Below are 14,181 nucleotides of genomic sequence, written 5' to 3' on the forward strand. Positions count from 1 at the left end.
ACCATCGAGGCTAGGAAGAAACTATAGCAACTAACGGGCAAAATAACCAACTAACATCATAATGACAGGATCAGATTCACACATAACAATATTCACGTTAAATGTAAATGGGCTAAATGCTCCAATCAAAAGACACAGACTGGCAAACTGGATAAGGAGTCAGGACCCATCAGTGTGCTGTATTCAGGAAACCCATCTCACGTGCAGAGACACACATAGACTCAAAATAAAGGGATGGAGGAAGATCTATCAAGCAACTGGAAAACAAAAAAAGGCAGGGGTTGCAATCCTAGTCTCTGATAAAATAGACTTTAAACCAACAAAGATCAAAAGAGACAAAGAAGGCCATTACATAATGGTAAAGGGATCAATTCAACAAGAAGAGCTAACTATCCTAAATATATGTGCACCCAACACAGGAGCACCCAGATTCATAAAGCAAGTCCTCAGTGACCTACAAAGGGACTTAAACTCCCACACAATAATAATGGGAGATTTTAACACCCCACTGTCAGCATTAGACAGATCAACGAGACAGAAAGTTAACAAGGATATCCAGGAATTGAACTCAGCTCTACATAAAGTGGACCTAATAGACATCTACAGAACTCTCCACCCCAAATCAACAGAATATACATTTTTTTCAGCACCACACCACACCTTTTCCAAAATTGACCACATAGTTGGAAGTAAAGCTCTTCTCAGCAAATGTAAAAGAACAGAGATTATAACAAACTGTCTCTCAGACCACAGTGCAATCAAACTAGAACTCAGGATTAAGAAACTCAGTCAAAACCGCTCAACTACATGGAAACTGAACAACCTGCTCCTGAATGACTATTGGGTACATAATGAAATGAAGGCAGAAATAAAGATGTTCTTTGAAACCAACGAGAACAAAGACACAACATACCAGAATCTCTGGGACACGTTCAAAGCAGTGTGTAGAGGGAAATTTATAGCACTAAATGCCCACAAGAGAAAGCAGGAAAGATCCAAAATTGACACCCTAACATCACAATTAAAAGAACTAGAAAAGCAAGAGCAAACACATTCAAAAGCTAGCAGAAGGCTAGAAATAACTAAAATCAGAGAAGAACTGAAGGAAATAGAGACACAAAAAACCCTTCAAAAAATTAATGAATCCAGGAGCTGGTTTTTTGAAAAGAGCAACAAAACTGATGGACCGCTAGCAAGACTAATAAAGAAGAAAAGAGAGAAGAATCAAATAGATGCAATAAAAAACGAAAAAGGGGATATCACCACCGATCCCACAGAAATACAATCTACCATCAGAGAATACTACAAACACCTCTATGCAAATAAACTAGAAAATCTAGAAGAAATGGATAAATTCCTCGACAAATACACCCTCCCAAGACTAAACCAGGAAGAAGTTGAATCTCTGAATAGACCAATAACAGGTTCTGAAATTGTGGCAATAATCAATAGCTTACCAACCAAAAAGAGTCCAGGACCTGATGGATTCACAGCTGAATTCTACCAGAGGTACAAGGAGGAACTGGTACCATTCCTTCTGAAACTATTCCAATCGATAGAAAAAGAGGGAATCCTCCCTAACACATTTTACGAAGCCAGCATCGTCCTGATACCAAAACCTGGCAGAGACTTAACCAAAAAAGAGAATTTCAGACCAATATCCTTGATGAACATTGATGCAAAAATCCTCAATAAAATACTGGCAAACCGAATCCAGCAGCACATCAAAAAGCTTATCCAACATGATCAAGTGGGTTTCATCCCTGGGATGCAAGGCTGGTTCAACATACGCAAATCAATAAATGTAATCCAGCATATAAACAGAACCAAAGACAAAAACCACATGATTACCTCAATAGATGCAGAAAAGGCCTTTGACAAAATTCAACAACCCTTCATGCTAAAAACTCTCAATAAATTAGGTATTGATGGGACGTATCTCAAAATAATAAGAGCTATCTACGACAAACCCACAGCCAATATCATACTGAATGGGCAAAAACTGGAAGCATTCCCTCTGAAAACTGGCACAAGACAGGGATGCCCTCTCTCACCGCTCCTATTCAACATAGTGCTGGAAGTTCTGGCCAGAGCAATCAGGCAGGAGAAGGAAATAAAGGGTATTCAATTAGGAAAAGAGGAAGTCAAATTGTCCCTGTTTGCAGATGACATGATTGTATATCTAGAAAACCCCATTGTCTCAGCCCAAAATCTCCTTAAGCTGATTAGCAACTTCAGCAAAGTCTCAGGATACAAAATTAATGTACAAAAATCACAAGCATTCTTGTACACCAATAACAGACAAACAGAGAGCCAAATCATGAGTGAACTCCCATTCACAATTGCTTCAAAGAGAATAAAATACCTAGGAATCCAACTTACAAGGGATGTGAAGGACCTCTTCAAGGAGAACTACAAACCACTGCTCAATGAAATAAAAGAGGATACAAATAAATGGAAGAACATTCCATGCTCATGGGTTGGAAGAATCAATATCGTGAAAATGGCCATACTGCCCAAGGTAATTTATAGATTCAATGCCATCCCCATCAAGCTACCAATGACTTTCTTCACAGAATTGGAAAAAACTACTTTAAAGTTCATATGGAACCAAAAAAGAGCCCGCATCGCCAAGTCAATCCTAAGCCAAAAGAACAAAGCTGGAGGCATCACGCTACCTGACTTCAAACTATACTACAAGGCTACAGTAACCAAAACAGCATGGTACTGGTACCACAACAGAGACATAGATCAATGGAACAGAACAGAGCCCTCAGAAATGATGCCGCATAGCTACAACTATCTGATCTTTGACAAACCTGACAAAAACAAGAAATGGGGAAAGGATTCCCTATTTAATAAATGGTGCTGGGAAAACTGGCTAGCCATATGTAGAAAGCTGCAACTGGATCCCTTCCTTACACCTTATACAAAAATTAATTCAAGATGGATTAAAGACTTATATGTTAGACCTAAAACCATTAAAATCCTACAAGAAAACCTAGGCAATACCATTCAGGTCATAGGCGTGGGCAAGGACTTCATGTCTAAAACACCAAAAGCAATGGCAACAAAAGCCAAAATCGACAAATGGGATCTCATTAAACTAAAGAGCTTCTGCACAGCAAAAGAAACTATCATCAGAGTGAACAGGCAACCTACACAATGGGAGAAAATTTTTGCAACCTACTCATCTGACAAAGGGCTAATATCCAGAATCTACAATGAACTCAAACAAATTTACAAGAAAAAAACAAACAACCCCATCAAAAAGTGGGCAGAGGACATGAACAGACACTTCTCAAAAGAAGACATTTATGCAGCCAAAAAACACATGAAGAAATGCTCCTCATCACTGGCCATCAGAGAAATGCAAATCAAAACCACAGTGAGATACCATCTCACACCAGTTAGAATGGCCATCATTAAAAAATCAGGAAACAACAGGTGCTGGAGAGGATGTGGAGAAATAGGAACACTTTTACACTGTTGGTGGGACTGTAAACTAGTTCAACCATTGTGGAAGTCAGTGTGGCGATTCCTCAGGGATCTCGAACTAGAAATACCATTTGACCCAGCCATCCCATTACTGGGTATATACCCAAAGGACTATAAATCATGCTGCTATAAAGACACATGCACACGTATGTTTACTGCGGCACTATTCACAATAGCAAAGAGTTGGAACCAACCCAAATGTCCAACAACGATAGACTGGATTAAGAAAATGTGGCACATATACACCATGGAATACTATGCAGCCATAAAAAATGATGAGTTCGTGTCCTTTGTAGGGACATGGATGAAACTGGAAAACATCATTCTCAGTAAACTATCGCAAGGACAAAAAACCAAACACCGCATGTTCTCACTCATAGGTGGGAATTGAACAATGAGAACTCATGGACACAGGAAGGGGAACATCACACTCCGGGGACTGTTGTCGGGTGCGGGGAGGGGGGAGGGACAGCATTAGGAGATACACCTAATGCTAAATGACGAGTTAATGGGTGCAGGAAATCAACATGGCACATGGATACATATGTAACAAAACTGCACATTGTGCACATGTACCCTAAAACCCTAAAGTATAATTAAAAAAAAAAAAAAAAAAAGAAAAGAAAAAAGAAAAAAAAAAAAAAAAAAAAAAAATGGAAATTACAAAGTATTTTGAATTACACAAAAATGGAACACAACATATCTATATGGAATACAGCTAAAACAATGCTTAGAGGAAAATTTGGACCATTAAATATTTACAGTAGAAAAGAAAACTGGTCTAACACAGTAATCTAGATTTCTATCTTAAGAAACTTCAGATAAACCAAAGAAGAAAGAAACAAGTAGAATTCAATAAATTAAAAAATGGAAAAAAAAAGGAAAATCAATAAAAGCAAAGCTGGTCCTTTGAAGTGATCAATAAAACTGATAAACCTCAGCCACAATAAAAAAGACACAATTTAGTAATATCAGGGAAGAAAGACGTCACTACAGATGCTACAAGGCACTAAAAGGATAATAAGGAATTTTATTAAAAACCTTGTCAATTTAGATGAAATGAATGAATTCCTCAAAACACACAAACAACAAATGCTTACTCCAGAAGAAATAAAAAATCTGAATAGCCCTGTATCTACTAAAGAAACTTAAATTAAAAACCTCCTCCCAAACAAATTCCAGGTCAAAATCATTTCACTGATGAATTCTACTAAAATTAAAGAAAGAAATATTACCAATTCTACATAAACTCTTCCAGAAAATAAACAATCTATGATGCCAGCTTTTCACTCTGATACCAACCAGACAAACACATTGCAAGAAAAGAAAACTACAGACTAAAATCCTTCAGGATGCAAAAATCCTTAACATTTTAGAAAATGAATCCAGCAATACATAAAAAGGATAAAACACGACTAAGTGGTATTTATCCCAGGGATGTAAGGTTAGTTTAACATGTGAAAAATCAATGTAATTCACCATCCACAGCAAAAAAACTATCATAAGATAACCTCAACAGATGCAGAAAACCACGTGACAAAATCAACACCTATTTTGTATAAAAACTCAGCAAACTAGGAATGTTAGAGTACTTTCTCAACCAGATAAAGTTTATCTACAAAAATCCAACAGCTAACATTATACTTAATAAAATAATAAGAGACCAGATGCTTTTGGGGGTGATGAAAATAACTTAAATCTTGATTGTGACGGCAGTTATATGACTATAGATTATAAAAATTCATACTGTACGATTCAAATTAGTGAATTTTATTGTATGTAAATTATATCAATAAAGCTGATTCTTAAAACTGTCAATATTTTCTTCTAGGTTGTTCAAGAAAGGTTAGTCTTTTAAATAAGAGGACTGATTATAACAACACAATTACTGATCATTTATATCACTACATCTAAGGTTCTATAAACAGCAAAATATCACAATTTTTAAGTAATGGGTATCTGCAATATATTTACAAGTTGAACCTTAAATATAAGAAGGTTATGCTACAGTCCATTTTGAGAGCTGTAAATTGATGAAATTTAGATGAAATGAACGAATTTCTCAAAAGACACAAGACAACTTCGTAGGCAATTAGGAATTTTTGCTAAAACCACTTAGTAGTTTTAAAATCAGTAATAAAATCAAGCAATATACTACAATGACAACAAAAGAACTAGTTTAATCTTTTACTCTCTTCTATGGTCTATGTTATCTTCCTACCAAAGCACTTAAATATATAAATTACCTGAGAGTTGACCTAAACTAATTCAAGTTGTTTTAAGAATTGGACTAGACCTGCATTTTATCCTATATTTGGAATTCATTTATTTTTCTCAAACCGAATCACTCAACTACTATGAAATATTCAAGAATTAGAAATTTTAAATAGTAAATGTACAAAATGCTAATCTATAATTTTATTATTGCTTTTCAATCACTAAAGGAAAGTATTTTCTAACTGTTCAGTTGTATCCATAGGCTTAATATAATACTAGAGAAAATGAGAATTCTTTAAATCCAAAACAGGAAGCTAATATTTTAAGAACCTTTGCATTTCTGCTACATTAAAGGTGGACAGAAATAGAGTCAAGAAATTTAATAACACTTCTCAAGTATTTGCTGAAGGGAAAAATAAATGATAAAGGGGATATTCAAATGTAGCCTCTGTAAATTAACACTTATTAACTGAAGGCAGAAGACACATGCCATTTCAACTACAAAACTAGTGGATAATGGAATTTCTTCCTTTTTTTTTTTGAGATGGAGTCTCACTCTGTCACAAGCTGGAGTGCAGTGGTGTGATCTCGGCTCACTGCCACCTTCATCTCCTGGGTTCGAGCAATTCTTCTGCCTCAGCCTCCCAAGCAGCTGGGACTACAGGCACAAACCACAATGCCCAGATAATTTCTGTATTTTTAGTAGAGACAGGGTTTCACCATGTTGGCCAGGATGGTCTCGATCTCCTGACCTTGTGATCCGCCCGCCTCGGCCTCCCAAAGTGCTGGGATTACAGGCATGAGCCACTGCACATTCTACCTTCTCATTAAAACTGAAAGTGTCAACATTCCTTACCAAATAGACAACTCAATATATATATACAACTTAGCTGATAAACCAAAGGGCAAGGTGTACATGTGAGTAAAAATGAGCATGATTTTTTAGTGAGAACAAGAGTATCCTACTTTGTTTTTTAAACAATGCTTATCTATCAAGGGTTCATTAGTAACAAATAAAGCCAAAACCGACTTAGCTCATGTTTTCAAGCCATTAAAATGTGTAGTACATTCAGTAACTAAGGTTTCATGGTTAACTCGTGTTCATTTTAAATGCACTCAAAAACAACAATCTTCCGTCCCTATTTTCCACCTTTAACTTGCCTATTTTTTTTAGTTTTGAGATTACATTAGGCAAAGTAAACATAAGAGCAGGCTTGTTTTTAAAATAATGAGGATATCTATGCATTCTTTAAAAATATAGCACAAATCATATAAATCATGTCAAGCTACAACTGAATAAATAGTAACACCACAAATAGAACAAGCTGCCTTTTACGCATTTACAACTACTGTTGTAAATTTTAAAAGAAAAACCCATGTGTAAAATGGGTAACGCAAGTAAACAGTATTGGACTTAAAAATATGGAAAACTTCCACACTATTCAAACCATAACTATATCTCTTAAATAGCGTAACTTAATAAAGTTATTCTAAATTCCAGAATAAGGCAAGTTTAACATTTTAGTATTCAACTTAGCCATTTATTACTTCAAGAGAAGTCCAATAACAGCATTACTGGTCAACAAAAACTTCTTTCAAATATCAGATGGTTACCTGATCAGATGGAGTTAATACAAGACAATCCTAATAATGAGAACTATATTAACAAATCAAACATTTGACAAACTGTTGATGTATCAAAAGTGAAATTTAAAATCAAATCTCTTGCAATGATTCTTCTATCCTACCTGTATCTTCAATAAATTCCACACATTTCTCAACAAATAGTGGTATGGGCTTCTCAGCTGTAACCAGATCCTGGAGGGGCATCCCAAAGTAATTACTTTCCCAATTTCTACGTGTTGGTGGATTGAAGTTCTTAGTTTTCTTTTTCTGCTATAAGAAAACATATTTAACACTATTAAAATTAATTTCAGAATAATAGTAATAAGCAATGTAAATACACAGTTCGGATCAAAAGAAAAATTTTATAGCCACATCAAACCTAAATGTCCACCAATATGACTCGCTAAATAAATTTTGCCAGAAGTAGCAACTTGATTGGAGACATAAGTGAACAGAAAAAAATGGCTTATTGGAAGAAAATGTTCTCTTTGGAAAATAACAGAAGACTTGATAGGTCAGGAGAGAATAGAAGATATCACTTTTCAATGCCAACACAAGGGACAAACTAGGGGCAAGCAATACCTGATTCAGTTTAGGTGTGATATATTAACTTCATTTGGTCTCGAGGCAGGTCCCAGTGAGTTTTCTGTGTCTATCTATATTTGTAATAACGTAAGAGCTCTAATTATTGATTGTATAATGATGCTATATAACTCCATGAACCGTTAGTTCCATCATTTGTCCCTTACTTTTCCATTTTCTTCCTACCTACTGATGCTTTTTATTTTTATTTTATTTATTTATTTTTTGAGATGGAGTCTCTGTCACCCAGACTGGAGTGCAGTGACGCAATCTCGGCTCACTGCAAGCTCCACCTGCTGGGTTCACGCCATCCTCCTGCCTCAGCCTCCCGAGTAGCTGGGACTACAGGTGCCCACCACCACACCCGGCGAATTTCTTTTTGTATTTTTAGTAGAGACGGGTTTTACCGTGTTAACCAGGATGATCTCAATCTCCTGACCTCGTGATCTGCCTGCGTCAGCCTCCCAAAGTGCTGGGATTACAGGTGTGAGCCACCGCGCCCAGCCTTACTTTTTTTTTTTGAGACAGAGTCTTGCTCTGTCACCCAGGCTGGAGTGCAGTGGCGCGATCTAGGCTCACTGCAAGCTCCGCCTCCTGGGTTCACGTCATTCTCCTGCCTCAGCCTCCCGAGTAGCTGGGACTATAGGCGCCCGCCACCACGCCCAGCTAATTTTTGTATTTTTAGTAGAGACGGGGGTTTCACCGTATCAGCCAGGATGGTCTCAATCTCCTGACCTCGTGATCCACCCACCTCGGCCTCCCAAAGTGCTGGGATTACAGGCGTGAGCTACTGCGCCCAGTAGCTTTTTATTTTTTTTTTAGACGGAATCTCGCTCTATCACCCAGCTTGGAGAGCAGTGGCGCAATCTCAGCTCACTGCAACCTTGCCTACCGGGTTCAAGCAAGTCTCCTGCCTCAGCCTTCCGAGTAGCTGGGATTACAGTCATGCACCACCAAGCCCAGCTAATTTTTTTTGTTTGTTTTTTTAGTAGAGATGGGGTTTCACCATGTTGGCCAGGCTGGTCTCGAACTCCTGACCTCATGATTCACCTGCCTCGGCCTCCCCAAGTGCTGGGACTACATGCATGAGCCACAGCACCCAGCCGATGCTTTTTTTTTTTGAGACGGAGTCTGGCTGCTACCCAGGCTGGAGTGCAGCAGCGTGATCTTGGCTCACTGCAAGCTCTGCCTCCCAGGTTCACACCATTCTCCTGCCTCAGCCTCCTGAGTAGCTGGGACTACAGGTGCCCGCCACCACACCCGGCTAATTTTTTTGTATTTTTTTAGTAGAGACGTAGTTTCATCATGTTAGCCAGGATAGTCTCGATCTCCTGACCTCGTGATCCGCCCGCCTTGGGCTCCCGAAGTGCTCGTATTACAGGCTGAGCCACCGCTCCCGGCCCGATGCTTTCTTAAATGCTAGGATAACATTCATAAGTAATGTACAAAACATTTTCACAATAGTAAAAAAAAAAAATTAAATATGAATTTTCACAGTTTAACTTCAATGTAGTATTAGAGGGAAAATGATTCTTAACCAAAGAATGAACATCTCAAAAACTTAAGGAAGTATTTTTGGGAATCAAACTACTGAGGAGATTCTGATTCACTCTCTAGAGTAGGGTATAGCAAGGATTCCTACAGATGACTCTACTGTGCACATCCCATTGAGAGTTTCTGAAGTATAAAAAGATGGGCAAGTTTTCAGAAATTCAGAGGGTATTAGGCCACTTTTATTGACGGCCCTTGTTTTTCAGTTTAATCTACAAATTTTTATTTTCTCTGGCATAAATCACAAATCTATTAATATTTGTCATATTTGTCATACTGGTTTTCAAATTGGACAAAAATGTTTAATTTTTAATCAGAAAAATGTATATGTGTGGGCAGGGGAAGGAGCACAGGCAGGGCTTTCAGTGCCTGAAAACAATGGTCTTCATCTTAGTTTCTCATTGTTTCTGGAAGTCTGTCTTTTGAATGCATACTTCAACGTATTCTTCTGAGTCTCTGAATATCTTAAATATCTTAAACACTTAATTAAATCCTTTCAATTTCAGGTCTCTCCATCCAGCAAACTCTCAGAGCTCATGAAATCTAACTTCTAAATCCTCTTACACCATCATTCTCTGGTGATGCAGATTATATGCAACTCTGTTAAGTGCAGATTAAACCAAACACAACTAGGTGTCTGGAATGTTATCAAGGGGGCACTGGAGTGTTTGTTTCTGGCTCAAGACCTAACTCAGCAAGCCAAGTGCAAGTCAAGTAAGTGGTGTGGATCCTTACTCCTTAAATGATCCCTCCACTTCGACCACCACCAAAACAGAACAATGTGCAAGGAAGTGGAAATGAAGAGACTATAACCTCAAAGTTGAGGCAGGTGGTTGAGTTCTTTTCTTTCTCAGGAACACAAAGGTGCTTTGCAGCCTACCAACTATTAGCTATATTATCATTTGATTAGAAAAATGAAAACTGGGCCGAGCGCGGTGGCTCACGCTTGTAATCCCAGCACTTTGGGAGGCCGAGGCGGGCGGATCACGAGGTCAGGAGATCGAGACCACGGTAAAACCCCGTCTCTACCAAAAATACAAAAAATTAGCCGGGCGTGGTGGCGGGCGCCTGTAGTCCCAGCTACTCGGAGAGGCTGAGGCAGGAGAATGGCGTGAACCCGGGAGGCGGAGCTTGCAGTGAGCCGAGATTGCGCCACTGCACTCCAGTCTGGGCGACAGAGCGAGACTCCGTCTCAAAAAAAAAAAAAAAAAGAAAGAAAAAGAAAAATGAAAACTGAAGCAGATGTTTTCTGTTTGGAGATAAATGCAGTGGTGAAACAGATTACACTTAGGTAGTTTTTTTTTTTTTCTTTTTGAGAAGGAGTCTTGCTCTGTCACCCAGGCTGGAGTGCAGTGGCGTGATCTCAGCTCACTGCAAGCTCTGCCTCCTGGGTTCACGCCATTCTCCTGCCTCAGCCTCCCGAGTAGCTGGGACTACAGGCGTGTGCCACCACGCCTGGCTAATTTTTTGTATTTTTACTAGAGATGGGATTTCACCGTGTTAGCCAGGATGGTCTCGATATCCTGACCTCGTGATCTGCCCGCCTCGGCCTCCCAAAGTGCTAGGATTACAGGCGGGAGCCACCGCGCCTGGCCTACACTTAGGTAGATTAATGAAAATGGCAATGCCTAGACTATGGTGGGAACAACAGGAAGGAAGGGATCTTAACAGTCTGTAATATCATCTGAGGAATATGAAGTTTTGAGAAAAACAAACTAGCTAGCCAACTCTAAATGTTCCAATCACCTCTTAACTCCTTTTCTTAGTACTAGCATTTAGGAGTCAATTTAAACTTTCCGATGATTCTGAAATAATTCTATCCCTATCTATGGGGTCACAGGAAAGAGGAAAAAGTGAAGTCTCAACCTTATCCAGACAGCCCTGAATACTTAATTAAAATTCGGGGGTTGTGACAGGAAAACAAAATTGTAGATTCTCTGGCTTATGCCAGTAAATATGTCCCAAGGTCCATAAAGTTATAAAGGCAAATTATTTAAGTCTGCAGTTACACCACAATTCAGAGCTAGCAATCTAATGTAATGAAAGGCTAAGCAGCTTATAGTAAGGAATTTCTGGCCAACTCAAAAGGAATACTTTAGAAATAAAGAACTGCTCTGACAGTCAAATTATAAACCATACATATAACAAGAGGAGGGGACCCTATGTGACTTCTACTTTTTCCACTAATTAATGACACTGTTACAAAGGACAATTCAATGCAGAAAAATAAAGTTTTGGATTAGACACTTCTATACTAGCTTCTGTGATGAACAAAAATGTATACGATTCCTTTTTCCTGTAAGTGATAGTTCTTAATCATTTACACTTCAAGGTGCTCTTTTAAAACATGTGACTTTTGAAAAACTCTCCACAAAATTCTGATAAGCACCCTTTGGTTAAGAGTTCCTCATCTGTAGCTATAAGCTTGTAACAACTCAAAATGATTTATATAACTAGAAATCTATTTCATAAACTAAGACTAGATGATTACAACTGCTATAAAATGACATCAAAGTACTGAAATGTAAGAGAAAAATTAGCAGCATGGTATTTTATTGTTTATATCTGGTTTTTGATAAACCTTTAGTTAGAAATGGTCCCTCCAATAAAATAATTGGGCCAGTGGAAAACAAATTCTGATATACGAAAATCCAATTTTTTTTTTTTGAGGCGGAGTCTTGATCTATTGCCCAGGCGGGAGTGCAGTGGCGCCATCTTGGCTCACTGCAAGCTCCGCCTTCCGAGTTCACACCATTCTCCTGTCTCAGCCTCCTGAGTAGCTGGGACTACAAGCGCCCGCCACCATGCCCTGCTAATTTTTTGTATTTTTAGTAGAGACAGGGTTTCATCATGTTAGCCAGGATGGTCTCTATCTCCTGACCTCGTAATCTGCCCACCTCAGCCTCCCAAAGTGCTGGGATTATAGGCGTGAGCCACCGCGCCCGACCGAAAATCCAAATTTTGATTCATTACTACATTCATTCATATCTGAACTTCTACTTAAATGCAAATGCCCAGTCTTTTTTCTAGTCACTTAAGCAAATTTCTTATCTGCAAAAGCACATCACAGTAAAACAAACATTCCATTCAGCAATTACATCTCTTTAAGTGTTCAACATATTAAAAACTCTTAATGTGTATATGTAAACATGACTAGGAAGAAGAAAACAGCCCTTTCCAGAAACTGCTCTTCCTACTTTAGTAATATCAGCAACACAAGGGGTCACCTAAGCAACATCTTCAAATAAATACTACAGTAACATTTTTAAAAAACCAAACATCTCAAATGCTTCACCAGTAACCAAAAATTGAACAAAACTTGAGCAGCGAAATGCAGTTGACTAGGCTCTCAAAGAACCAGTTCTGGAAACAAGAAAACTGGATCTCTATTTTCTTACATGTGATTCTTGAAATTAAAAAAAATCAAAGAGGCCAGGCACGGTGGCTCACGCCTGTAATCCCAGAACTTTGGGAGGCCGAAAAGGGTGGATCACAAGGTCAGGAGATCGAGACCATCCTGGCCAACATGGTGAAACCCCATCTCTACTAAAAATACAAAAATCAGCTGGGTGTGGTGGCGTGAGCCTGTAGTCCCAGCTACTCAGGAGGCTGAGGCAGGAGAATCGCTTGAACCCGGGAGGTGGAGGTTACGGTGAGCTGAGATCGCACCACTGCACTCCAGCCTAGTGATAGAGTGAGACTCAGTCAAAAAAAAAAAAAAAAAAATCAAAGAAGAAGCGTGACAACAGGAGATGAAATGTAAAGAAACTGAAAGAAAAAACATTACAGAAACAAAAACCTGCTTAGAAGTAGCAAATAAAAGATTCAATATAATTGAAAAGATGAAAATAAAATGGAAAAGACCATCAGAGAGTTCCTTTTCCTGCTATATCATTCTTATTATACACACCACAAAACACTGGGTTTTGCTCTCATTTAAAAAAGAAGTCTCAATCTTCTACTCCTTTTTGCAGACAAACTATATACAAGTAATCTATACAAGATGTCACCAATTCTTCTCTTTCCATTCATTCCTAAATGCACTCAAATTAGTTATCACCCTCAAAACTCCACTAAATCAATGTGCTCTTATTAAGGTCACCAAAGACTGTTTTCTATAATTAGTTCTCAGTTCTCATCTTGACTTTTCAGCAGTCAGTCTCTTCACCGGACTTCTAAAGAGACCACCCCTGTTATCTTACTCGCTCTCCCCTTTTTAGTCTCCTTTTCTGGTCCCTCCTCATCAACACTGTAATGCTGTGAATATCCTAATCAGTCTCTGTCTTTTGCTGCTGTTATTTGACACAGCATCTTGCTCTGTACTCAGGCTGTACTGCAGTGGCACGATTATAGTTCACTGTAGCCTCGAACACCTTGGCCTTAAGTAATTCTCCTGCCTTGGTCCCCCAAAGTGCTGGAATTACAGGTTGAGCCACAGCCCCAGGCTCTGATTGTCTTCTTTTTCTCCATCTATACTCACCCTCTTGGTAACATCATCTATATGCTGATAAGCTAAATTATTACTTTCAGCACAGCTCTTTCTCATGAAGCCTAAACTAATATAAAACACCCTAACAACATCAGTTTAAAGTCTAAGAAAAACCTCTCGTGCTTTCCTTAAAATGTAATCTATCTGCAGCCTTCTCCATCTCAGTTATTGGGAATTCTAACCTTTCAGTTGCTTGGAATACAAATCTTGGAGTCATC

The 14,181-nt window shown here is 38.5% G+C and overlaps 1 protein-coding gene across 7 annotated transcripts in view; it reads right to left on the bottom strand.

The window, feature by feature from the left end:
* ARHGAP5 (Rho GTPase activating protein 5) overlaps positions 1-14,181 on the bottom strand; it is a 91,418-nt gene that overhangs the window by 39,335 nt on the left and 37,902 nt on the right. For 4 of the 7 annotated variants that reach the window (XM_055291570.2, XM_055291573.2, XM_055291572.2 and 1 more), the window contains exon 3: positions 7,464-7,611. In XM_055291570.2, the coding sequence (XP_055147545.1) occupies positions 7,464-7,611 (148 nt within the window). The remainder of the gene's footprint in view (positions 1-7,463; positions 7,612-14,181) is intronic. The other 3 variants (XM_055291574.2, XM_063645914.1, XM_063645913.1) reach the window with 1 other exon arrangement.

The sequence above is a fragment of the Symphalangus syndactylus genome, chromosome 9, assembly GCF_028878055.3.
Source record: "Symphalangus syndactylus isolate Jambi chromosome 9, NHGRI_mSymSyn1-v2.1_pri, whole genome shotgun sequence".
Taxonomy (NCBI): Eukaryota; Metazoa; Chordata; class Mammalia; order Primates; family Hylobatidae; genus Symphalangus; species Symphalangus syndactylus.